The following is a 27,015-nucleotide window of genomic DNA, read 5'->3' as shown; positions in this document are numbered from 1 at the left end:
AGATTCAGTTAAAAACAGAAAGCAAATTAAAAGCAGACTCAAAAGTAGTGATGTATGCTGAACACACTAGCTATCAGATTGTGCATATCAATTTCATATCAAATAAATTACCCTTAAGAAGCTTGGTAGCAGTGTCATACATGAGACTACGCAGTCTATATATCATCAGCAAGCACACTAGTTCAACAATAAAAAGCCAAAGTGTCCATGGACAAATAGAGCCTGATCCTGTGTCCTGAACTTTAAATAACTTTAGTTGTCACTCAAGTAATATTGAAACGTCCAAACATGTGGTATCCAATAATGAAAAGTGTTTTTTTCTCATAAATTGTGGATCAACAAGTAACTAATTCAAGCCATTAGAGTACAGACTAACTCATCAGAGAAACACCAACGTGGAAAATATGCCTTACCTGGCTGCAGTGTGATCATAACAGATCAAGGACGAAAGCAACAAAAAAAGATCACACATCCAAGAGCTATCTGACATAAGAATGCTAAATATACCATAATTACATGCCATGCTCGAGCTAACCAACACCGCCTCAGAGTAAACGACCCTTTAGCATCAAAATGTAGCAATGACAAAACCCATGCTACTTCAGTTACTGGACCAAATAAAGAACTTCAAAAATCATGTTAATGACCTCATTGCTAGCTCTCAGACCATGTTCACAGAACAGGAGTCATGCCTCTTTCATGAGCAAAAGAGCAGCAAGCGTATGGATCATATGTATATATGCTAAGTACAAAAGAAGATAATTCAGAGACTGCCTTTCAACTATCCTATTCGTCCATTTAGTATACTGGTAGGTAGTAGCTGGTAAGGTAGGAAATGCTCAGTCAACACAAAATTCCCACAAGGATTTGGAAATGCTCAGTCAACACAAAATTCCCACAAGGATTTGGAAATGCTCAGTCAACACAAAATTTCCACAAGGATTTTGCAGGCAGAAAATTGTTGTTTGTTCAGGAGGAAAAAATGTCAAAACAGATCTTGAGTTGTAGTTGCAAGTCTGAATACAACACCATAAGCAAGCACCAAAAGAAGCACAAAGCCTTGCAATATCTAAATGACTAATCCATGCCACTGCTTGCCATAGGCATGCCCCGCAGGCAAGTCCCACTTGGCACGATGCGACACGCACCTCCAGCAGCCGCCCCTGCCACAACCCTTGCCGCAACCAAATCCACAGCTAAACAAGGGGCCAACGGTTCCAGCTCCATAGATCCATGAACAGCAAGCAAAGGAGCAAAATACAACGCAAAATCCGACCTCGTCTACACCTGCCCCAACGAGGCAGCCGAGGCGTCGGCGGCGGCGCTGGTCCTCCCATCTGCTACCCCATTGATCCCCGCCGCCCGGCTACATCTCAAAATCCCCCACTCAAATCTCCAACCCGCCCACCTCATCACAGTACGAATCCACAAAACCTACTCCACATTACGAAACGGGATCGAGAACAGACCTTCGCCAGCACTCGGAAACGGGGAAGCACGACTTCGCCGGAGCAATCGCCGCAGCGCCAATGGAATCGCCTTGGGCGCGCGTCGAGGTACAGAAGGCGAAGAGGAAATGAAATGCTCAGAAATGGACAGGAGTAGGCGGTCAGCAGCACGGAAAGCGGGTAGAGGCGTCGACGGCGGGGAGCGCGTGTATCTGGGCAACACCGGAGGGGAGGGACAGCGCGGCCCAGGAGATGACCGAGGCCGGGATTGCCAGCGCGTGGGGCGATAGCAAGTGGGCCATCCAAATCATAGACAGAAACGGCACGGTGGCATGGAGACACATGATGCCCATCCAGCGGCCACAAAATTCATGTGCTGCAAAACAAAAAAACACACGGGCAATGTATAGCATTCCTCTTTTGTTTCTACAGAGGAAGCAACGACCTGGAAGCCCAACAGTGACGTGGGTCATCGGTTAGAGCCTAAAATAATTGCATCTAACCACTCATCGTATGCATTTGCAATGTAAGGGTATGTTTGGATTGTCTAATCTAAAGTTTAACTAAGTAAAAAAAAAAGAAAGTAACATTGATAGATAAATGTTTATACCACTTTACCTTATTTCTGTGATCTAAAGTTTTTATGAAGTTAGCTAAACTTTAGGCAACATTTTAGACCTCTTGTTTGAAACCTTTAAGAGCTAAAATGATCTAAAATTTAGATCACTGTTCATAGGAACACGTGATGTAATGGTTCCAGTGAGTCTCTTCAGTTTATCAGCTGTGGTTACTGAATTCTCAAGCCCCAGTATATAACAAACAGACAAATCGGTCACAAGAATTGAAGAATCATTGTCTCTTCCCGAAACAGGACCCACTCCCGGCCGTGAGTATGATGTCAGCGGCTCACACCGGCGGCAGCGCACCATCCCGTGGATCTGCAGCTGCCGTCAGCTTCACAGCAACTGGCTGCGGCGAGACGTCGCACCGGCACAGAGGGCACGTCGCATGCGAGTGCAGCCACATGTCGATGCACCCCACATGGAACAGGTGGCCGCACGCCGGCAGCTGCCGCACCATCTCGCCGGCCTCGACGTCCTCCAGGCATACCGAGCAGAGTGCGCATCTTCCGGACTTGCTGCTACTACCCTCCGCGCCACACGTGCCAGCATGGCGAGCGTACGCGAACGCCGGCAGCGCGTCGATCGCCGCGTCCACGAGGCCACACGCGGCGCGGGCGCGCGCGGCTGGCATCGCCACTGTCATGGGCCGGGCAGGAGCCGTTCCGTCTGCCGCGCATCGCCGGGAGACGCAGCCGGCGGCGATGAACACCACCGCGACCGCGCCGGCGAGGGCGCACGCCTTGACGACGCTGACCGTGGCGGCGAGGATGGCAAGCAGGATCAGCGACGCGGTGGCGACGACGATGCCATAGCAGACGAGGGAGCCGTCGTTGGGTCGGGCGCCGCTCGGCAGCGGTCGCTGGTGGTGCGGGTTGAGCATTAGAAAAGCAAATCTAAGATGCCAAAAAGTGCTAAGCGTTGTGCGCGCGCACACGCGCGAGCGGTGTCGTCACGACTCACGACACGAGGTTGGCATGGCGCAGCGTCGCGGCCGCAAGAAATAGGCAGCTAGTGCTTGGACTCCGCGGCGTGCCGGCCGCGTTCGGCTTCCGATTCCAATCGCGCATTTGCGAGCGCGGCACGGCGGCAGGTTTGGTTTCGCCCGAGGTATTGGCTTAGCCGCTGGTGGCCGCAGTTTTGGTTGTTTGATTTGGTTTTGATTCCGGCCGCTTTTGGCGGATCGTAAACGCATTTTTTTTTGGGCGAAAGATCTTATCTCCTCACTTTGGTCAGGGGGGCACGTTGATTAGACGTGAGAAATGTTCCTTTTCCCAGCCTGATCGAGACTTCAGATATCAAAATCGAAAACGACTGACAGACTGCCTTCAGCATTTCTTACACAGGAAAACTTTAGAGCTTGACATATACGTCAGTGGCTTCATTAGCTGCAACAAGTTTTTTTTTATACTAATTTGCTAAATGCTTACCAGTGTTCGCTCATTCACCACATAGGAATATCGATCATCGAATAGTTTGGCCACCACCTTGGTAGGCTTGATGATGAACCTGTATCTATCTGAATTCTGAACATTCACCGTGGACCAAATTTACCCTACGAACAATGTACAACCCACATAGGAATATACAGATCACATGAGACAGACACTATGGCCCGCTATAATGTGCCGGACCAAGAAATGCGGCAAACAATCTGAAAAAGGGAAACTAAACCGGCGGCAGCGCGTCAGCCGACGACTGCGCCGCCACCGTCGTCACGATGGTTTTCGTGGTATGCCGCCGCGGCGAGAGGTCACACCTGCACAGCGGGCACGTCGTGTGCGAGTGCAGCCACATGTCGATGCACTCCTTGTGGAACAGGTGCCCACACGCCAGCAGCCGCCGCACCGTCTCGCCTTGCTGCACGTCCTCCAGGCACACCGCGCACAGCGTGCTGCCCGCAGACTTGCCGCTGCCCTCGTCGTCGGCGGGACACTCGTAGGCAAACGCCGGCGGCACGTCGGTCGCCGCCGCGCCACCGAGCGGGCAGGAGTAGCCGGCCCGCCGCAGCGCCATCACGACCCTGGCGCCTGTATCATGATGAGTAGCTCGCCGCGCGCCCATGGCGTCTCGCCCGGTAGCCGTGGCGCCGTAGGGTACCAACCAGCCGACTATGCCAAAGAACACCACGGTGAATCCGGTGACGGCGCAGGCCTTAACAACGCCGGCGGTGGCCGCGAGAACGCAGAACAGGAGCAGCGACACGCAGGCCACGACGACGCCGTAGCAGGTGCGGCACTCGACATCGTCGTCATCGCTGCCGCCGGCCGAACTCGCGGCGGAGAGCATAATCGTGCTGGTACTGCCCATTATGAGTATGAGAACGCCTGACACTGAGGTTACAATTGCTTTACAAACTGCCAATACGACTGGCATAGCGCGCGCAGTTTGGGCACGTGGTTTTCAGGATTTGCTCTTACCAACTGCCTATGGCCGCAGTTTTGGTTTCGTGGATGTCAATCCTGTCATTCCAGGACAAAGCATAAGGCCAGTCTCAATGGTAGGTTTCGTCTCACTATTTTCAAGACGTGATACTGAGTATGAAATAAACCTTCTCAATGCACAGTTTTATTTCACTGTTTCATAGGCTAGCTGCAGCATTTAATTCCTGCATTCTGTAGTGATCAAGTATGCCATGTTAACTATGTAGCCATTTGATATTATTGTAGTATTATACTAGAACTGTCACATGGCAAATTAACGTTGTAAATGAAAATATTTTAATTATCTTGAATATTCATAGGATATGAAATGGAGTATATCAAACTAGAAGCTTTCACGCGTGAACACATTTCAGACCTATTTGCACCACTGCATTATTCACATTTCAGAGTGCTACTTTCACCACTGCATTATTCACATTTCATAGAGCTGTTTTCACACAACATCATTCACATTTACAGAGCTATTTTCACACTGCATGATTCGCATTTAGATAGCTGTTATCCAATGGCAGCATTTACATTCAGTGAGGCAAACTGACATCCAGACAAATTTAGGACACAAGGAGAATAGCAAAAGACTTGTACACCTAGTTAATAGTTTGTTCGGCTGTTGCTTCTACGAAGAAATTCCCAGCCGAGCAGCGCTCCCACCTCCCCTTCCGATGCAGTATGTGTGGACACACTAAAGACTGGGCATTAAGAATTCTAAGATTCCAATCACTTATTCGCTCCTTTCCAAATTCTAAGTCATTCCAACTATCTTAGAGAGTCAAAATATTTTAAATTTAACTTAAATTATAGTGGGAATTATAAAGATTTATGACATCAAACAGATATACTATGAAAATATGATTAGTGAAGAATCTAATGTTACTTATTTAATATTATAAACATTATTGTTTTATTGTATGAATTTGATCAAACTTGATATGTTTTGACTCTCTAAAAAATTAAAATGACTTATAATTTAGGACAGATGGAGGATTAGCCCGTGGATCCAAATAACCCAGCAGCTCCAGCCATTTGCCTCATTTGTTGTCCCCATCTGTGTGTATTTGATGGCTCTTTCAAACAAATAGAGGGACGATAAAAGTATAGTACCCAATGGTTTGTGCCGTCTATGCATCTTGTCTTTTCCTTTCTCTTTCATTCTACGACAACACTCTAGTTCATGTGAACATTGCCAGCCATCACAAATATTTCATCGTATAACATTAAACAACAATTCAAATTCAAATATTCAGATGTTATGATTTGAATTTAAATTCAAATTTACCACATGGCATCATTCTTTGAACATTAATGTATAGTCCATATGAGTCTTGAGTTATTTTGTTAGTCAAAAGAAATATGATCATTCACTTTATTTAAAGATTAGGTCCCAATTTAAGAGTGAAAACCATTTGTTCTATCCAAAAGGGGAAACACAAATACACGACCGTCACGCTGGAGCGCGACGGCGTGACCCGCTCCCACACTCCATCTTCCCCTCCCGCTCCCACGCTCTTCCACTTGCCCCTGTCCCACCGGAGACGAAGAAGAAGACGCCCGCAGCTAGGGTTTTGGCGCGTTAGGGATATGCTCTCCGGTAGGCTTAGAACACTACCACAGATAGCTTAATGGAGGTAGGCCTTTTTGGTTAATGGAGGCGGGCAACGCAACCATCTCCGTTCACAGGTCTTCGTTAATGCGGACCTACGAAGGCGGTTGCCTGGCTTGCCTCGGTTAATCTATTAACGGAGGCGGGCACATTAGGGGCCCGCCTGCGAAAATCGATTAAAACAAAAAAAGCCCAGGCCTGACGCCGAGTCCACCCACAGGCCCAACGTTGAGCCCACTTCAGGGAATATTGCCGCCACCTCTGGTGGCCAGATCCGCGTCTATGGTGGCCGGATCCACGCCTCACCGCAGTTGGTGGCTGGATCCACGCCCCCGCCGCTACTGGTGGCCAGATCCGCTCCCTCGCCGCCGCTAGTGGCCGGATCCACGCCCTCGCCGCCGCTGGTGGCCGGAGCCGCGCCATCGCCGCCGTTGGTGGCCGTATCTGTGTCGGTGATGGCTGGATCCATGCCCTCGCCGTTGTGTCGCGTCTGTGGTGGCTGAATCAGAGGAGAGGAGCCGCCGGATGAGGACCGCCGCCGGAGGGGCACCGTGCCGAGCCCTGGCACGAGCCGTCGTGGAGAAGACCCGCGCGGGCCGAGCTCCAGGCCATAGTCGGGGAAGGACGCGCGATGGAGAGGAAGCAGAGAGAGGGACCAGAGAAGGAGAGGGAGACGAAGACGGAGCAGAGGGAGAGAGAGAAGTGGGTGCAGCTTCTATGCGCCGAGAGGGAGAGGGAGATGTCGTGCGGCTTCGGTGCGGCAGCTAGGTGGAGAGAATTGGATGTGGAGAGAGAGGGGCTACGTATATTTACTTAGGGTTTGGAGTGGGTTGTTGTGTTGGCCTCAGGCCTTTTAACCGAGGCGGGCCTCATAAGGCGTTCGCCTCCGAATATGGCCTCCATTTTTGGAGAGGCCCGCCTCCATTAATCAATTTTAGGTGGCAGTTATTTTGCCTCCATTAATGGATTAATTGAGGCGGGCGGCATAAGGCGTCCGCCTCGGTTAATGCTCTATTAACCGAGGCGGTTCGCTGATGGTGCCCGCCTCGGTTAATACATTAGTAGAGCCTTCGTTAATCGAGCATTAATGGAGGTAGACGCATAAAGCTGTCTGCCTCCGTTAGTCTTTAACCGAGGCGGCCACCTAGCCCGCCTACCTCAGATATTAAAAGGTCACCGCCTTGCAAAATCTTTTATGTAGTAGTTGAAGAGGGATTGGGGGGAGGCGGCCATGACACAGTGGTGGTGGCAGGAGAGACGGTGATGGGGTGGGGCGGCGGTGGCGCCGCCCGCTGTGGTCGGGGCGATGGGATAAGGCGGTTGGACAGGGCCGGTGGCCTAGGCGTCATGGCAGATCTCGCCGGCACCCTGCCCTAGGATTGGGGTTGACGGGGTCAAGGGGTGGGAGCGGGTTGAGGGTGGCGCATCGAGGCGGCTCACCGTCGCCCGCCGATGGTGGAGGCAGGGGCGAGGATGACGCTGGCGAGCTTCCATGAGATTAGGGGAGGGTGAGGGCGAGGGTGGAGACGGGAGGTGGGCGGGGCAGCGGGAGCCACTAGCCACCGGTGGTGGAGGGTGGGGGAGGGGCGCTGGGAGGAAGAAGGGAGAAGGCATCATGAAGAGGAAGATGAGTCATTGCGCGCTAATGGTGTCCATCAAAAAGTGTCGTGCAATGTAAAATTGCACGGATGGGAGTCTTCTTAAACCTCCCCAAAATTTTGAGAGAGGTGTGGAGTCCTCTTAAAACTCCCTTGTGTCCTCTTAATACTTCCAACCACATAACAGTTGTTTTGTACAGAAAAGGGAGAGAAATCAGAATCATAGATGGAGAGTACGTGTTTGGGGCTTCCCATGCATATGGCATATATTTGTTACGGGGGCCATTTGGGAGAGCTCCAGCTCTAGCTTCTCTGAAGAGAATCACTCCCAACCAGCCAAATGCCCAAAATGCCAATAGATTCAGGCGTGAATCAGGAGAGAATCACTTCATCATTTACATTAGGAGCTAGAAGCTAAAAAAAACCTATTTCACCCTGATTCGCAGAGAATCAATTCTCATTAGCTCCCCAGCTCCCTCTGAGGAATTCAATGGAATCACTCCTACATGAGCTACTCTACACTAAGCAACTAGCTATTAACTATGGATCAAAACAGACTTCTATAAAAAATGAACATTTGTTTATAATGTGTTTCACTGGTGGATAGTTTTCTTTTGAAAGAAGTCCACATTACCCCCCTCAACTCTTCGTATAGTCTAAATATCAACCCTCAACTACGAAATCGTCTATCTGACCCCCTGAACTACACAAACCGGGTACATGAACCCCCCACGCCCATTCCAGCTGGTTTTGAGCCACGCTAGCCTCCACGTCACCCGACCCGCCTTCCACATCAACGCTCAGCACCTGTTCTTATCTCTCTCTGTCGGTGGCGTTCTTCTTATCTCTCTCATTTCCTCTCTCTTTGCATCTTGAGCCCGGTCAACAGAGGGGGATGGCGAGTGCCCGGAGTGCGAGCTCATCCCGGTCAAGCGCGTACAACAATGAACCAATATCAACATGCTTGTACAACAATAACATTGCACTGCACTGGCATAAGACCATTAGTTTGGCATATTACAGGAAGTGGCAACCTACAAGTTGGCAGCATATTACCGAAAGTAGTAGCCAATGGTTTGGCAGATTACATGACTTTAGCAGCCTATTGTCTGGCATATTACATTTCTTAATAGCTTATAATCTATCTTATTACATCACTGTGTGTTGTTTAACACATGTGATCCCCTGGGTGACAACAGAAGATGTGGATGCAGCCTTTCTGACTGGATGGTTCCTAGGCCTTAACCCTTGCACTTGCAGTCCCTGATGTGACATTAATGGACACTTTTGCTCTAGCTTGTGATGATGGCAGATTGGCCTCTATATTCATTGAAGCTGTTCCACCAGGTATAGTTGCCACCCTTCCTTGTGCAGTTGACATAACAATTCTTTGGTTTGACATCCCAGGCTGTAATTAGTTACCAAGTGAGCAAGCAATGGTCTAATATTTATGTTTGATATTTTAGTACATTAACTTACATTTTGTATTGTGGTTCCTGTCCTCTCTGAGTAGATAATTCCTAAACCAGAGCACTTCTTTTTGCTCTTTGGAGCACTGACATTACTACTTGAAGGACCCTTCCTCTTCCTGCCACTTGTGACACTCTGTTGTGAAATTGGCAAAGATACCTGTGTACATGCATATTAAGTCACCAACAATTATTTAAATATACATGTCATGGAAAGGTACCTGTGAATAAATAGATGAAGTATCAGTCCATACCATTGCATTTAGTGAGTTCACATGTGCTTGAGATTGGGCTGGCTGCACATTTGATTGAGACTGAGCTGGCTGCACATTTGGTGGAGATGCTCCCATATTTGAGGTTCCACTGTTCCTCCTATCACAAGTACTCCTGTTATGCCTAGTTTGTTTGCATTTCCTGCACCTGTAACAGTTCCTCTCTTGGACAATCTTCTGCCCTTTGGCTTCTCTTGAGTTTCCCTCCTCCTCTCTTTGAAGAAGCAGCCATCAAGACCAACTACTTTCCTACATCCTGCCAAAAAAACCTTCTTACAAGCATTTAAGCACACATAGAACCTTTGAAACAAAGGGTCTTGATAATCTTTGTCTAACTTTACAACAATTGTGCTTCCTGGATTGCTCCTCAAAAGTTCTTCCTGGTAGTCATACACTATGCTGCACTCTCCCTTTGTCCTATCCAACCGTCTAGCCATTACTATTGCTTTGGCTCTCTTGCACTTAGATAAACTGACATTTGCAAACATTTCTTGTTGAACAGTTGCTTGAAGGTGATGTAAGCTCCATGCTGGATTTGCTCTAATCAAACTCTCAAATCTATCCGCAATTCTTGTAGATGTCACTAGTTTATTGTCTCTCCTTTTGGGGCAGCTATGCTCATCATGCAGGCTAGTCACAAGCCAACTCTCTGCCAAATATGTCTTCTTCAAAAGGCACACCCAAGGACAAAAAGGCCAATCACATATAGCTCTAACCCTATTTCCTTCATCCTTGACAAATTTCATAACCTTTCTTTCAGCGAGACCATACTTAATAATTGCATCCTTGAACTCTTTCTTATCACTGAACTTCATTCCTATAACAAATTTAGGAACATGAGCCTTCCTATCAAACCTAGGAAACATGTCTTGTTTTCTAATAATCTCTCTATCAGGGCCTTCCTCAAATGATTCATCTTCATCACTAGAGTTACCATATGGAGTGGAATTTCCTTCTACAAGATCACATCCTTCAAGTTCACCAATTTCATTGACAGGAGCAGATTTGAAAATAGCATCATCTAAACTATTCAATTCACTAGATTTAACTTTCTTCTTGAAATCCATGATTTTTTTTGTTGATTTCTTGTGCTTCCTCATCCTTTTCTGATAAACAAAATTCACTAGAAAGGAGGTAATCACTATCAGAACTGTTGTCTATTTCTTGTTCCTCTCCAACCTTGTAGTTGGATAGCTGCACCTCCTGGTTTGGCTCCTCTATTTTGATAGGAGGGGATTTGATAGTAGTAACCTTCTTCTCCTCAATGAATTGCACTTCATCTGAGCTACAATCACCACCATCAACAAATGCTCTTTCCCCCTTCTCATCTGCATTGTCATTTGCTTCACCATCACTTCTCTCATCATCTGCAGGTGCTTCTAGTTGCATTGACATTGACTCAGCAAACACATCTGCAACTCCATTGCCCGTGACACAATCTGACATTAATTGGCACACTTTGTCATCATGCAAGACCCGAATCCCGCTGTCTAGGTCTTTACCAGGACATAACCAATGCAACAAAATCTCATCTGAGACCACTCCATGATCCCTAAGGTGACCATTAACCTCAGGCAATGAAATTAAATCCCGATCTATGTAAGACATTCCTTCATACCCACCAATATAATGCATCATCTTCCCATCAAAGAAAAATTCTCCTCCAAAATGAAATTTAACAGCAATGCTATCCATATCATCCATCTAAATTGACGAGAATCTGAGGTATACAAAGCACCGGAACAAATCTTAGCTCCCAACCCTATCATGATAAGCATATAGATCTAGAGCATATAGAGAAGGGACTCACCTAAATCACCGAGGATCTCTTCAAGTCTTACCACATCTCCTTCAGTTTGGTGCAGAATCACCTAATCTTCACCAACATGAGCTCATGAGTTGCTAGGTTTGGACTGGCGGCTGGAAGGGGAGAGTGATCTGTTCCTCCTTTTATCTAGCCCAAAGCTGACGCGGACGGCAGGCTGGGCGACGTGGAGGCCGGCGTGGATCAAAACCAGCTGGAATGGGCGTGGGGTGGGGGGGGGGGGGGTTCACGTACCCGGTTTGTGTAATTCGGGGGGGAGGTTGATTTTTAGACTATACGAAGAGTTGAGGGGGTAATGTGGACTTCTTTTCTTTTCTTTTCTACAAGTACCAATTACCAAAGGAGTTGATTTTGCCGGTTATTTTTCTGAGTTGTTTTTACTCGGTTTTTATTGATGTTGTGTTATGTTTCATTTTTTTTTTGTTTCTTTACTTTTCAGCCGCACTAGAATTGAAGTGGACCACGGCGCATGGCAGTCCAGCTGGTCAGCACGAGCTTTTGACCTCACGCCTCCGGTGCTCCTGGGATGGTGTTAGCCTGTTAGGGTCCGGCCGGCAGGACGCTAACATCGCGCCGACGATTTTATTCCGAGGCGGCAACGCGTTGCGCATGGGCTTTCGCTGCTTCCGCGCATGGGCCGGCCCTCTCCGCACGGAACTTCGCTAGACGCTAATTGTGGGAGCGTGTTATGCGCTTTTGGACCCATTTTTCACTATAGCAACGTGGCATGCATGAAAAATCCAAAATTACTGACATCAGCACATGTGTAATACTTTTGAAGTAAACAAAAAAAAAATCATAGCTACTAAACCAAGCATCAAAATTAAATTCGCCATCATATTTCTTGCAATAATCTCTTCAAAACAAGATCTCACATAGATACATTTAGATAAAATTTTATTAACGAATAATTATCTCATGATGATAGAACAATTGTTTTTATTGAGTACAATGATGTTCTAGGTCCATGATTAAATGTTTCGTCATCATAAAACAAATGTTCTAAGTTAAGGAGAATAATATTTAGATTTAGGATAAAAACAATATATGGTCATGTGAATGGTATTATAATATCATTAAAATAGATGAAAAATGAATGAGAAAATCTATAAAATATATAGAAATAATAAATAACTTAACATATCAAAAATAGGAAAGATTAATAAAGATAGAACGAGACATAAGGAAAATAAAAATAACAGAAAAAAGTCCACGTAAAAAGAGGAAAAATAAAGAGAAGATATTCCTATGTTGCCAAAAGAGTAATGTTCATGGCCGGTCCTCAAACTTGTAGAGGTGTGTCATCCTAGTCTCTAAACTCAAAAGGTGTATCATTTGGGTACTTAAACTCTATTTGGGTCTCATATTTATCCAAACTGGTATGGATCCAAGCCCGAGTACCGAGATAACACTTGATTGCTTGAAATAGAAGATTAGTAGGGGTTATATACAAAATCGTGAAGACACAAAAATTACACAAATATTTATAAACTTCATGAGGGTTGTTTTGAAAACAGTCGTCTCCTTCCTTCACTCTGCAGCTGCTCGCTCGCCTGTGCGCGGCAGCGGCAGCGAGTTGCTCGTGCGCCCTATGCGGCAGCGGCAGCAGCGGCTAAGCTATGGAAGGTCTCGTAGAGCTGGAGCTTGGATCAAGTGTTATCTCGGTTTTGTATATAACCTCTGCTAATCTTCTATTTCAAGCAATCAAGTGTTACACGGGCTTGGATTCATACCGTTTGGATGAATATAGACCCAAATAGAGTTTAAGAACCGAAATGACATACTTTTTGAGTTTAGGGACCAGGATGACACACCCACACAAGTTCGAGGACCGGCCATGAATTTTACTCTTGCCAAAATAACACCCATGTTTGCCTTGCCTTATAAGATTATTGGTGCATCTGAACCATACTCTAGACATTGACTGAAATTGGGAATTTTTGCTTGTTTGAGGCATATATGGCATATTACATATATAACCATATTATATGGCACATTGCAGGTGTTTTTTAGAAGTAGATGTTTGACACAATTTAATGCTATTTCTTTTACCTTTTAGACATATGAGGCACAGGTCAGATTCTTGCTGAAACGATTTGAAGAGTGAATGATAATCATGCCATAAAATACAACACACCAGTCCAAATTTACAGCATACAATGGCATATGGGGTAAAAGGACACAGGACACAGGACAGTAACAATTCATCAAGGTAAAGTACATATAGAGCAAGATACAATCAAACATGTAGCATTGGGTCACCAATTGCAACAGAAAGTCTTCCCTCGAGCTGCTTTCCGTTCCAGAATTGACATTCAAGCATGCAGTGCAGTCAAAGAGCAACGGGGACAGCTGGTCTTACTCTAGGCATCAGTTTAATTTGTTTCCAAGATGGGGCAATTTGTGTTTGCTGCAATTGCTTGTTGCATCCTTTTGATGTTGAAGGTAACTGTAAGTTTGACCACTTTGAGGCTCAGAAGTTGCTCACTTCCAGTAAGATACTGTGCGACCCAGTGGAAATTCAATCTAGCTTCTTGAGCTTAGGAGTGGATTTAGCGCCAAAGTTGATGACAGTCACACCTGAGCACTCAATGACAAGGAATTTGAGACATTGAAATTCATCTATGCCAGGGTAACCTTGGTTAGTTCCCTGAGCTTTTCAACCCTTGCTGGGAATCCACTTACCAGGCCACTGATTTATTGTGTATGAAGGTACTTTGGTGGTATGAGTAATGGCTATTCCTAAGTGGTCGTTTGATAGTTTCGCAATCTTAAGAAATCCCACATGCTACCAAGTATTGATGTTATGGGATAAGAGCCTTTATCAATCCTCAATGCTGCACTGAACAAGACAATAGGGATGTCTAGAATGCACACCACTTACTTTATCAACTAACTAAGTAACGATGAAACGACCGGACAACAGAAACATGGGAAAACACTGAACGAACAGGCGTAAGAGTTGTGATCCTTGTACTAGCATGTCGTACTATTAACATTAGTAGCACATGCAACATTGGACAGGTCCATTGAAACGAGAGAATGTGTTGGGGGAGCCCATACGGAGTATGGGTCAACTCCCCCTCGAAGAGGCCTGATGAAGGAATAATGGCGGAGGCCTAGCCGGCGGAGGCTCTCCCCAAGACGGCGGAGGCCCGGCCGACGGAGGCTCTCCCCAAGACGGCGGAGGCCCGGCCGGTGGAGGCTCTCCCCAAGATGGCGGAGGCCCGGCCGGTGGAGGCTCTCCCCAAGACGGCGGAGGCCCGGCCGGCGGAGGCTCTCCCCAAGATGGCGGAGGCTCTCCCCAAGACGGCGGAGGCCTAGCCGGCGAAGGCTCTCCCCAAGACGGCGGAGGCCCGGCCAGCGGAGGCTCTCCCTAAGACGGCGGAGGCCTCGCCGGTGGAGGCTCTCCCCAGGACGGTGGAGGCCCAGCCGGCGGAGGCTCTCCCCAAGACGACGGAGGCCTAGCCGGCGGAGGCTTCCCCCCAAGATGGCGGAGGCCTAGCCGGCGGAGGCTCTCCCCAAGACGGCGAGGCCTAGCTAGCGGAGGCTCTTCACAAGACGGCGGAGGCCTAGTACAAGAATGACGGTGGAGTTTCTCCCCGGGACAGCAGATGCCAAGCGCAGTAATCATGGCGAAGGTGTTCCCCAGGGCGGCGGAGGCCCATCAAGGAACGATCAGGTCAGCAAGGCATATGTGGGGACAGTTGATGGGTCTCTAGTGGGCGTCGGCTTAGGCCCAAGATGAAGACATCGCGAGACGGTGTGATGAGAACACCCCTGAGGTTAGACACTAGGGTTGGAATATTCCTGGAATGTACCGTAGCAGTTGAGGGGCACTGTTGTAAACTCTGTAAAGTGGTAGTTGAGCCCTATAAATAGGGAACACTTGTAACTGTGAGCGGGAGGTTGGTAAAGCAATTATGAAACCCTAGTTCTTGTGAGTCGGTACTTGATCCTCACTCTCTCCTTCAGGCAGAGCCTGAGCCAAAGCCCGAGTCCAGAGCATTGGCCAAAGCCAAGGGCCTCCGCCCCTTTCTCTTACTCCTACTTGGCTAAAGCCTACTGAATCCCTCGTTTAGCGACCTTCTGTCTGGAGCCTCCGACAGAGGATTTTATCCGACAGGAGTGCGCTGCGTTCAGGGACCTCCGCCCGTCTTAGGTGGAGGCCGGCCTCCGCCCATCTCGGGCGGAGACCCCATCCTAAGACGAAGGCCTCCGCCCACTTCTCACTCTTGTTAGAAACCGATGTTTCAACAGTGGCGCCCACCGTGCTCGGCACGAAATTTTTTGCAGAGCTAGAAGTTGGAGCCTTCGTCGGCGGGCCTTCTCCAGCCCATCCTTCGCCAGTCGCCACTGGCCTTCATCGCCGACATTCTCTAGCTAGACCTTCATCAGAGGACCTTCTCCGACCTGCCTTCGTCGGCGCACCTTCTTCGGCTTAGCCTTTGTTGCAATGACTTCATTAGCAGATTGGCAGTGAACCTCAAAGGACGGTAAGAACCTTTGGGTGAAGGTATGAGTGTACGACATACTTACATCTCCGTAAAGACTATCTGAGATCTAAAGAGAAAGAAAAGAAGAATTTTTAGCCGAACTCCTAAAGCCTTCGGCCGCTACTACTTAAAAAAGTTTCTACAAAGATTAGAAGGCTTTCAGAAATAAAAGCAGCACTACCCTCTGATTTCATCTTTGCTCACATTTTTATATTCTGATAACTCCGTACTCTGCTCTTATTTCTATTTTTGCTAATAACTTCGCAAAATCCAGTAAAAAGTTTTATGAGTCTGGATTTCGTAACCAGATCTTCTCATCATATTGATCATACAACTTCCGCTAGCCACTATGATGCCTTTACTCTATTTATGAAAAGATGTGCAGAATCTATATAAGCCTTCAGAGATTTGGATCACATATATGCTACCTTTGCAACCTTGGCGATCCAACGCATGCACCACACCTAAGCAGGCAATTCTTCTCATTAAGTGATCAGCCTTCGTCACATATCTGTCCAACAATTATATGAATCAGTCAATAACCTCCGCCAGTCAGTGGTTCTCATGGAATATTCAACACTTATCAGATAACTCAGTGATCCTCTATGAGTCAGTGAATATTCATCTACAAATGGCCTTCTCCAGTAAGTGGTATTCAACAGCCAACAACCTCCGCCCGTCTTAGGCGGAGACTGGTCTTTATTATATGTCAGTGCAGCCTCCGTCGTCAGTCAGTGGGCAGCCTTCGATCAGTCAACAGCCTCCGTCATCAGTCAGTGGCTTTCATCAATCAAGGTTCTCTACAACTTTCAGCAGGGCATGTGTCAGTAAGGACCTTCGTCGATTATTCATCTTTCAACGGTCTTCGCCGGTGCCTTTGACACGTATTGGCCTTCACCAGTCAATAACCTTTGTTAGTCTTTGGCCTTCGTCTTTTTGAGCCTTCGTCAGTCATGGTCTTCGTTCATCAATCAGTGGATTTCATCTATCATTGGTTTTCAGCAGCCTTCGTCATTGATTGGTCTTCGTCAATCATTGAACTTCATCGGTTGGTAGCCTTCGTCACTCTACAGCCTTCGCCTATTAACAGCCTTCTAGTCGGAGATCTCCATCAAAAATTGACTTTCGACATCCAACCAACCTTCGAACCCACAAACACTAACATGTTTTCCTCTTCTTCTTTTTTGTAGGCTATACTGACTAAATTCTTTGAAGATCTTCATAATATCTATATCAATCAAATATTTGAGCTAACCTTCACAGGGAACTAATCCTTACTATAGTCACTGCTATGAATCTTACCTGTGCTCATGCAGGCTATCAAGTGGCAGCCTTTGCTAGCCATCTAAAACTATTACCCTCTCATTTGAGGACATTATTTCTTATATGCATAGCTTGTCTTTCATTCAAACTTAACCAACATTCTTGCAGCATGCATAATAAGTTTACACCTTTTAAATATTTTTGCGCAAATGCTATCATTCTCATCATCGCATACATATATCGCGTAAATACATTGCAATGCATGGCCCGGGCCACCCAGAAGAAGTCCCGAGAATACACGGGCGCCATGACTCTATGCATCAAAATCCTGGAAGAAGTCCTGAAACAACACGGGCACCAGGTCATGAAGCTAAGGCTGTCGTGCTGAGACATCAAAATCCTGGAAGAAATCCTGAAACAACATGGGCACCAGGTCACGAAGCTAAGGCTGTCGTGCTGAGACATCAAATCCTGGAAGAAGTCCTGAACCAACACGGGCACCAGGTCACGGAGCTAAGGCTCTCGTGCTACCTTCACATATCATATAAATGACTAACCATCTTTTGCAGCTAGTGGGAAAGCCAGTGCCTTTCCGGGTGTCGAAAGACTTGCAAAGCAAGTCGATATTCGACGAAGCTATAATGCCCAACCTAAGTCCCTAAAAATGCAGGAGATCAACTCAGTTGCATTTTTATGACTTCTCCGGACTTCGACACGCGGCGTCGGCGTCTATGTAGGCATCGCCTTCGCCAAGCTCTTCGGCATGAGGGGCTCCGCAACCATCTTTGGTAACTTCACCAACATCGCCTCCGCCAAAAACACCTTTTGGCCTTCGCCAAGCAGCTTTGCAGGAGGACCTTCGGCAAAACCATGACAACTAGCCTCCGCCAACGCGACAGCACGAGGGGCTTCATCGACACCTTCATCGTGTACAACAACATCGCCTCTGTCAAATAACTTTTGCAATATGGCTCAAGAACCTCCGTCGACGTCTACATCGGCAAACTTGGTTCTGAACACCTACTTCCACTACTACAACTGCGTCGCCTACACCAAGCGTCACTAAGGACCTGGTCACGAGCACTAGCCAAGAGGGGCTAGGGAAGCACACGGACCAGCTTCTCTAGGGCATCAAGTCTTTTTGCCTGGTGCTCGTGAGCAACGGTTTGAAGGCCTCACAACAACCTTCTACCTCGACTACTATGACTACGTCGACTACACCAATCGTGGCTAAAAACTCGACCACAAACGCCAGCCAAGAGGGGCTAGGGGAGTGCACCGGAGGACCAACCACTCAGGAGCGTGATGCCTTTTGTCTGGCGCTCGTGAACGAAGATTTATTTGAAGGACAAAGAAGGATCGGAGACGAAGACCTCCGCCTGAAGAAAAGACGAAGGCCTCCACCCAAAGAAGGATCGGAGACGAAGACCTCCGCCTGAAGAAAAGACGAAGGCCTCCACCCAAAGAAGGATCGGAGACGAAGACCTCCGCCTGAAGAAAAGACGAAGACCTCCACCCAAAGAAGGATCGGAGATGAAGACCTCCGCCCGAAGAAAAGACGAAGGCCTACGGAGGCCAGCACGCCAAGACGATACCAGACTCGGAGGTAAAGACCTCGGAGATGAACACCTGCGAAGGCTTTGGAAGCAAAGGCCTACGCATCATGAAGGCACTAGAGGCGAAGACCCCAGAGATGAAGACCTGGGGAGGCCTCGGAGGCGGAGACCCGCACGCCGAGATGACACCAATGGCGGAAGACCCGAAGGTGAAGACCTCTGCACCGAGAAGAGACATAGACGAAGGCTCATACAATCAGGCCTTGGAGACACACCTACGCGCCAAAAAGACATCAGAAGCAAAGGCCTCAAGGATACAGACCTACGCATCGTGAAGGTCCTAGAAATGAAGACTAGAGCACTGAGCGAAGCCGATGAACCATGCCATAGAAGCAGCAGAAGGAGCCGAAGGCCATAGATGAAGAAATCTAGAAGATAAAGGCACCCAGAGCTGAAAGCCTAAGGAATTAGTGCATGTATAGGTTAGAGTCATGCGCGTGCTCTTTTCTCCATGCCCTTTTTTCCCACAGGGTTTTTGGGATGGAGTTTTTAGCGAGGCGTGCATGAACGGGTTGCGGAGGGCAATCCTCGCTACCAAGATCTGGGTTGTATAGTGCCTCTTCTTGTATGAACATCTACCAGGTCATGTAGTACCATCCATAACCTAGTAGCTGAGGGGCTACTGTTGGGGGAGCCCATACGGAGTATAGGTCAACTCCCCCTCGAAGAGGCCTGATGAAGGAATAATGGCGGAGGCCTAGCCGGCGGAGGCTCTCCCCAAGACGGCGGAGGCCCGGCCGGCGGAGGCTCTCCCCAAGACGGCGGAGGCCCGGCCGGCGGAGGCTCTCCCCAAGATGGCGGAGGCCCGGCCGGCGGAGGCTCTCCCCAAGATGGCGGAGGCTCTCCCCAAGACGGCGGAGGCCTAGACGGCGAAGGCTCTCCCCAAGACGACGGAGGCCCGGCCGATGGAGGCTCTCCCTAAGACGGCGGAAGCCTCGCCGGTGGAGGCTCTCCCCAGGACGGTGGAGGCCCAGCCGGCGGAGGCTCTCCCCAAGACGGCGGAGGCCTAGCCGGCGGAGGCTTCCCCCCAAGACGGCTGAGGCCTAGCCGGCGGAGGCTTCCCCCCAAGACGACGGAGGCCTAGCCGGCGGAGGCTCTCCCCAAGACGGCGAGGCCTAGCTAGCGGAGGCTCTTCCCAAGACGGCGGAGGCCTAGTACAAGAATGACGGTGGAGTTTCTCCCAGGACAGCAGAGGCCAAGCGCAGTAATCATGGCGAAGGTGTTCCCCAGGGCGGTGGAGGCCCATCAAGGAACGATCAGGTCAGCAAGGCATACGTGGGGACAGTTGATGGGCCTCTAGTGGGCGTCGGCTTAGGCCCAAGATGAAGACATCGCGAGACGGTGTGATGAGAACACCCCTGAGGTTAGACACTAGGGTTGGAATATTCCTGGAATGTACCGTAGCAGTTGAGGGGCACTGTTGTAAACTCTGTAAAGTGGTAGTTGAGCCCTATAAATAGGGAACACTTGTAACTGTGAGCGGGAGGTTGGTAAAGCAATTATGAAACCCTAGTTCTTGTGAGTCGGTACTTGATCCTCACTCTCTCCTTCAGGCAGAGCCTGAGCCAAAGCCCGAGTCCGGAGCATTGGCCAAAGCCAAGGGCCTCCGCCCCTTTCTCTTACTCCTACTTGGCTAAAGCCTACTGAATCCCTCGTTTAGCGACCTTCTGTCTGGAGCCTCCGACAGAGGATTTTGTCCGACAGGAGTGCGCTGCGTTCAGGGACCTCCGCCCGTCTTAGGTGGAGGCCGGCCTCCGCCCATCTCGGGCGGAGACCCCGTCCTAAGACGAAGGCCTCCGCCCACTTCTCACTCTTGTTAGAAACCGATGTTTCAACAGAATGCTCATGGTCGGGACTCACTTTCTTGATTTCTTCAAACCTACATTTCATCACGTCATCATTACTTTGAGTCTGGTAGATGAACTGGAATGATCCTGAAGTGGCCTTTGTGTGACGTTCTCAGGAGTTGATTTCTCATCTTGCAGAGGAGAATTCTCTGCAGCATCAATATCCATTGGATCAATGGTGCCCATAAGTTCAACATTGAGCCTGTTCGGATGATCCCTAGCTGCTTGTTGCCATTGATCCAGTTTTATAGTTTGATCAGGATGAAGTGTAACTTCCTTAAGGGATTTCTGGTGTGCAATATTGATGCCAGAAGGACCATTTAGACCTTCAAAAAGCAGCTGAAGTGCGACAAGCTTTGATAGAGCGCCCTCATTGATTACCAGGATATTATTGGTCGGATGTTGAAGCACAAGGCACAGGCGCAGAAGCTTCGGGAATGCCCCTGCTTCTATGAAGAATTCTTCAATCTGGTCTGCAATCAGCTTGAGATATTGCAAGTAGCATAATTTGCTCACTGTAGCCAGGATATCTGCTGTCAGGGTGCTTGTTGAAAGGCACAACTCACGGAGACCACGCAATAATGAAACAAACGGAGGCAATGCCGTCCCTAACATGCCATGCAATTTCAGTGAGCTAAGATAGCAGGGGCCTTTCAAAGAATGGAAGTCCAAAGAGGAAACCTTAAAATGAAGTGACATGGAGCGGTCATCCTGGTTAGTCTGCTCCTCCTCATCGTTATCTTGGATGTACTTTTGAACAGCCTCCACAAGATGAACTGTGCCATTGCTGCCGGAAATAGACTCACACCATGCTTTGATCTTTCGCAGATTGTTCATATGAGTCAGTAGCTGCAGAAATCCTTCACTTTCACCAACGATAAATCCTGCCAATGTCTGCAAGTTGCTTTTCCCTGATGATAAAAACTGTTCTGCCTTACTCATTTGTTTGGCTTTACCAGTGAGCCTAAATTTTCCAAGCAGATGGACGAGAAAGGGAAACGACATGACGTCTATGGGCAGTGTTCTGACATTTGTTCTCCTTATGTCGAGTGTCTGCAAAAATTCCAGATTTGCAATCTCTCTTGGAAGTTTTGTAATTGTTCCTCCCAGGCTAAGGTACTTCAGCAGCAGCAAGTTGCCAATTCCTGAGTTTTTCTTCACTCAAACTGTTGCATTCTTCAAGATCTAAAACACGTAGTAGCTGACAGTTCCCAAAATCCACCAAAGTTTCATCTGCCTCGTTGAAGATCGTCAGCGAACGGACAAGTGATACATTACCTAAACTCACATGGGCTGTACCATCACGATGGAGACAGAGCCGACGGACACATTTAGGTTGCCCCCCCTGATCACAGAGCAACTTTACTATGCCGTCACAACATAGGGTAATGAAATCTTGAGAGACGGACTTGCGTCTAATCCACTCGAGCATTATTCCACAAGTTCTGCATGTCTTCACCTTTTCATTGTAGCTCACATCAATGGGCCTGGTGATATTCCGGTCTATGAATTCCTGAAAATTCATCACTGCGAGGTCTTGTGTTTCTACAAGGCCTTCAGCTAACCAACGCCTTAACAACCTCTTCTTCCTGATTGGATGCTCACTTGGGAACAAACCCAAATATAGCAAACATGCTTTGAGCTCATGTCCATGTAGGCTTGCATAGTTCTTTGCTAGCACCCCTTGCATTCTTGCCAAGGTATCTTTGTCCGTCTCCAAATAGTAGCCTAGCCACATCTTTACAGCTTGTTCCATTTGGCACACACTTTTTGGACAGGAACTGTGCTATGCTAACTAGGGCAAGTAGTGGTAGACCATCACATTTCTTCAAAATCTGTGCTTGCTCGAGTTCAACTTTTGGCCCTTTCCTCTTGAACAGTTGTGCTGAATGTTTCTTACCAAGTCCTCTCATTTTGTAGATATAGCGGTCATGAGCTGCAGGCATAAGCTATTGACTGAATAGGCGTTGTCACTATTATTCTGCAACTGAGACCCTTGTTATCAGGGAAAGCTGATCCTATAGTACTCCAGAGTAGTTCAGTCCTCATGTCATCAATCACAATAAGGTACCTAACAGTAAAATTAATGACAATGCACAGTTATCAAACTGCTTTAAGGCCAGCGTAACCAATGGGGTTCTCTTACTGCAGGATAATTAACCGGCTCAACATTATTACATGACAGCATTAAACGATGGCATCAATTGGGTGTAATCATTTGAGGTATTGTATTTTTTAGTTTGTTCAATGCTAACTAAAATTTATTTCTAATCATGTACTGGGAAGAGAGCAATTGATGCCTGATCTGAGAGAATTTTCTCAAAAATTAGTATGATTCTGTACCTCTTATCTTGCAAGTATCCTTCAAGTTTTGAGCTTAGGAGCTTGACGTTGCTGGTACCCTGTGGTTCATTGTGAAGACCAAGACTTGAGTGAAGGGATAACAGAACAGCCTTGGCATCCTTCTCCTGTGCATCAATCCAAGCCTTCGGACTGAACTGGTTAGCAGCATCGTTTTCATACACCTGCTCAGCAAGAACGGTCTTGCCTACCCCATTGAACCCAACGATGGAGATAACCTTCCTCCTCCGTTCAACCTCGTCATCTTCCAGGAGCTCCAAGAGCTCCTCTTGCGGCACGTCGATTCCGACGAGGTCGGCCTTCTTGGTGTGCGGATCATACGCAGGCGCTGGCGGCTCAACCGGAGTAGACCACTGGGAGTCGGATGTGTACCTCCGTATGCGCTCGTATGGTTCCTTGACTTTGTCCCGGTGCTTCCGGATCTCGTCGGCGAACTGCGAGCTGGCGAGTACTATGGTGGCCCGACGGATGGACGATGCTTGCTGCTTGTAGGTCAGACGATACACGTAGCGGTCTATGCAGTCCTCAATCTCATAGGCCAGTTGACGCAGCTCCTGGATCCACTGAGTTCGAGCTGAGCTAAGATGCTCTCCCCTGGAGATCTGGTCATCAATAGTTCTAGCAATCATCTCAAGCTCATGCTGCAGGAATTCGACATTACCCTTGACGCTGTTGTGCAGCTTGTACTTCTCACTTGAGAGAGAAAACAGCCTTGGCACAATAATTTTGATGAATCCACTCACCAGGGCAGCCTCCGTCTCTCTTACCGGCGTGCAGGCCGATTGATCATGGAGTCAAGTCTCTCCCCCTTTGTGCTGGTTTCTCCTATGTGCTGGTTGACTTGGGAAGGGAAGAGGTAGTAGGTGAAGTGGCAAGACAACATGTAATGCGGGCTTCTCACTAGAGGAGTAGAGGGCTGGGTCTATGTGCTTGGCTTCAATGATTAAGAGCTGGACAAAAAACTCTACCTCTTTAGCTCAGCTTGTTGTGTGTTTTTTAAATGAGCCTAGCAAAATGTTTAGAGCATCTCCAGTAACGGTTTCCCGATCTTCCGTTAAACGGAGGTAACTATCGATTTGGTGGAGATGCGACACACCAATCCGGCTTTATATCAAAAGACTCCAACCTTGCAACCTTAACATGATGTCTCCTCTAGTTATCAACCGCATCACAATCCATTTGACCTCGCTGAGGAGGCTAATCCCTGTATGCGAATTGAAGAACATAAGCAAGAACTCGAAAGAACACAATTCAATTGAAGTGATAATTACGGATGTATGATTAAGCACTAGAATATGGGGTTTCACAAACCGATAAACACTGACTATTTGAAGACAGATTGATCTAAAGCAAAATCCAAAACTTAACGTGAGCAGTGGTGGCTCAATATAAAGTCTTTGGGGGAAGTGTATAACCCCGGGACACGCCCCCTAATGGCCTCTAAGGTGATACATAACACAACAAACCAAAAGACGGTGTCACAGCACCTTGGTAGATTTTGGACGCTGACTTGTTTCGACGATCCCCGTTGACTCCTGTGGAATTTTGACATAGACCAACGCCATTGGATAGGTTATATTCTTAGATTTCCGTGCATAGTTAGGTGTCGAAAACCATCCTTAGCATTGATACCTTGCTAGAAATGAGTGAAGTTATATACCACGCAGATCAACAATGTAAACAAGGTTCTAGTTACCACTTGCACGCTAAGTCTAGAGCTCTAGATACCAACTAAACATTTCATCACTCAAGTCTTAGTTCCAGCAAACATTGCACACAAGCATGATACCACATGATAAAACTACTATGCATATGCAAGCAAGAAAACGTAATGCACAACCAAATGCATCAAACATGTATTCATGAGCTTGCTCCCCCTATTTGTGTGCTTCTCTTTGTTCAAGAATTTGGATCCCCTTCTATTTTCAATCTTACTTGTATTTGTGATCCTAGTTGTTATCTCAATTGATCAATAGCTTCACCTAAGTCCATGTCCATGTCGAACTCTCCCTTTGTTCATGTGTAGTTTCTCCCCCTTGCATATATATTTGTACCAATTTCTCTCCCTTCGTCATTAATTGCCACAAAAAGGTTGCATCAAAGCTTCGAGAAGGTTGACACTACTTGAATCTTGTATTTTTTTATGGACACCACCTATATGATGTATGTCTTGACACCACTTGATAACAATTTGAAGTCATGTAGGTGAGGGAAGTCTTCTCTTCATTTGGAGATCACTTAAAGTTGAGGACCACTTGTGGTTACCACCCATTGACATCATTTTATAGAATGATCTAGACATTAGTTGTGGAGGCATACCACTTGATGATAATCTAGATTCCACTGTTAAATCTTGATGGTGATGTGGATACCACTTGTTGGATTTTGCATTTGTAATCTTCCTTCTTGAACTCTTTTTATCTTCATGAGCTTCTCAATTTTGACTTGAACCAATTGATTTGCCTAAGCTTCTAGGTTTGGTTTGAACCCTCCCTAAGCTTCTTTACACGCCATTAGCAATTATCTTATTGAGGTTGTACTTTTCACTTGATTGCAATCCAATATAGATCAAGTACTTGTGTTCACTAGCTCATGAACAAACTCATATACTACCACTAGATCAATCAACCATTCAAGCAATAGTGGTAGAGTATGAATATAAACTTTTCATTTGTTATGCATGATCCTATTAAGCTTGTACTATATGCACTAACCGCATACTAGCAAGGGATGAAATGATCATGCATATTTGAATTATACCTTTGATTTCTTAGAGAAGAGAAAAGTCATTAGATTCCAATGCATTTCTCCAATAGCAATCTGAAGTCCAATTAGTAGCTTGGTGAAGACCAATCAACAAAGATATAATCCATTCTTCACACTTGAATTGAAAACCACTTATGATCAAGTGTTTCTCTTATTGTGGTTGGCTTGCTTCATTTCTTTTCAATACCACTTGTTAAGAGAACCAATTCTAGATACCAATTGATAATTTCCACTTTGTGAGTTCTCAATGTTTGCTTTTATTTGGGGTGCTTTGCTTGCTCTTTGATCAATCCTTTGATGCTTCATCTTGACACCATTAATGTCCTTCTAGATCACCACTTCACTAATCTCATGGGCACAATGCACTCGCAGATAGTCCAAAAGTACCCTCGAACTGTTCCAATAATTCGCTCCCTACATTCTTGAGGCTCACTTTCTAGAAGGTGTTCACACAGACAGTCCGCTTGTTCAGGCGAACAGTCTGGTAAACACACATTTAGTATCTAAAGTAGTATTTCACCTAGACTGTTTTCACTATTTAGCCACACAAACCATGTTCGTGCAGACAGTCCGGCAGCTCAACCGAACAGTCTGACATGACAGTAACAGGACCTAATCAATTGCACTATAACATAAATGTTGTATATATTACTAGCCCATATGTTATACATCATTGCAAGCTTGACATCTACATTGATTAACATCATTGTACTAATTCGCATCATGCATCTATAGGTGAGGAATCAAACGAAGAAGTTTCACCTAAGGAGACCCCCCGTGACCGACGTCGTTACCAAGCAGCCCCAAACCAAGAACCAGGGCAGGCAATTAAGCATTCTAACTCTTTTTTTTTGCAAATTGTATAATGTGAACAAATGTTAAGTACATGCATGCTATGTTACAATATGACTAGTTACCTAACAAGTACCTAGTTGAGCTTTCATCCCTTGTGATTGATCCGCTACCTTGTATTATTGATTGTTTACTTTCATTTTCACATAATCAATGCTTAGTTTGCTTAGACAATAGAAGTCGAGAAGGTGATGGGTTTCTCATCTCCCGCGCACGTAGGGCTTATTTGTCCACCAAGCAACACGAGATGGAGTAATGATCTAAAACTTAACCAAGATAACGAGAATGGAATCAAGGGCTAGCGAGGGATTGGGCCATCGCAAGATGGGAGATGTCTTGAATGGTGTTGCTCGCTGGACCGATTAAGGTCGACCATTCAAGGGACCATGACGCCTAAGAGGGGGGGTGAATTAGGCAACTTAAAACTACTTCTAAAACTATGGGCACTAAACTAGATGTGCAACTAAGGTTTGCTAGGTGTGTTTGCTGTCCCTACCGTAAAAGAGATATGCACCCTAGGTTCCAAACCTATCAACTA

At 47.0% G+C, this 27,015-nt stretch overlaps 3 protein-coding genes across 4 annotated transcripts; all 3 read right to left on the bottom strand.

Moving 5' to 3' along the window:
• Nucleotides 1-2,246: 2,246 nt before the first annotated feature.
• LOC136471652 (E3 ubiquitin-protein ligase EL5-like) lies at nt 2,247-3,080 on the bottom strand. The gene has a single exon (XM_066469399.1). It carries the CDS (start codon nt 2,949-2,951, stop codon nt 2,355-2,357), a length of 597 nt encoding a protein of 198 aa, XP_066325496.1. The 5' UTR covers nt 2,952-3,080; the 3' UTR covers nt 2,247-2,354.
• A 596-nt stretch (nt 3,081-3,676) lies between these two features.
• LOC136471651 (probable E3 ubiquitin-protein ligase ATL45) lies at nt 3,677-4,378 on the bottom strand. The gene has a single exon (XM_066469398.1). It carries the CDS (start codon nt 4,376-4,378, stop codon nt 3,737-3,739), a length of 642 nt encoding a protein of 213 aa, XP_066325495.1. The 3' UTR covers nt 3,677-3,736.
• Nucleotides 4,379-20,045: 15,667 nt separating this feature from the next.
• LOC136471650 (disease resistance protein RGA4-like) lies at nt 20,046-23,703 on the bottom strand. 2 transcript variants are annotated; one of them, XM_066469396.1, is made up of 2 exons: nt 22,842-23,703; nt 20,046-22,569 (listed from the first exon to the last, which is right to left on the bottom strand). In XM_066469396.1, exon 2 carries the CDS (start codon nt 21,501-21,503, stop codon nt 20,541-20,543), a length of 963 nt encoding a protein of 320 aa, XP_066325493.1. In that variant the 5' UTR covers nt 21,504-22,569; nt 22,842-23,703; the 3' UTR covers nt 20,046-20,540. Both variants share the same exon structure in this region, with proteins under 2 accessions (XP_066325493.1, XP_066325494.1).
• Nucleotides 23,704-27,015: the final 3,312 nt, after the last annotated feature.

The sequence above is a fragment of the Miscanthus floridulus genome, chromosome 8 (assembly GCF_019320115.1).
Source record: "Miscanthus floridulus cultivar M001 chromosome 8, ASM1932011v1, whole genome shotgun sequence".
NCBI classification, from domain to species: Eukaryota; Viridiplantae; Streptophyta; class Magnoliopsida; order Poales; family Poaceae; genus Miscanthus; species Miscanthus floridulus.
Note: the sequence above shows the minus strand (reverse complement) of the source record. Positions and strands in the feature narration are given on the sequence as shown.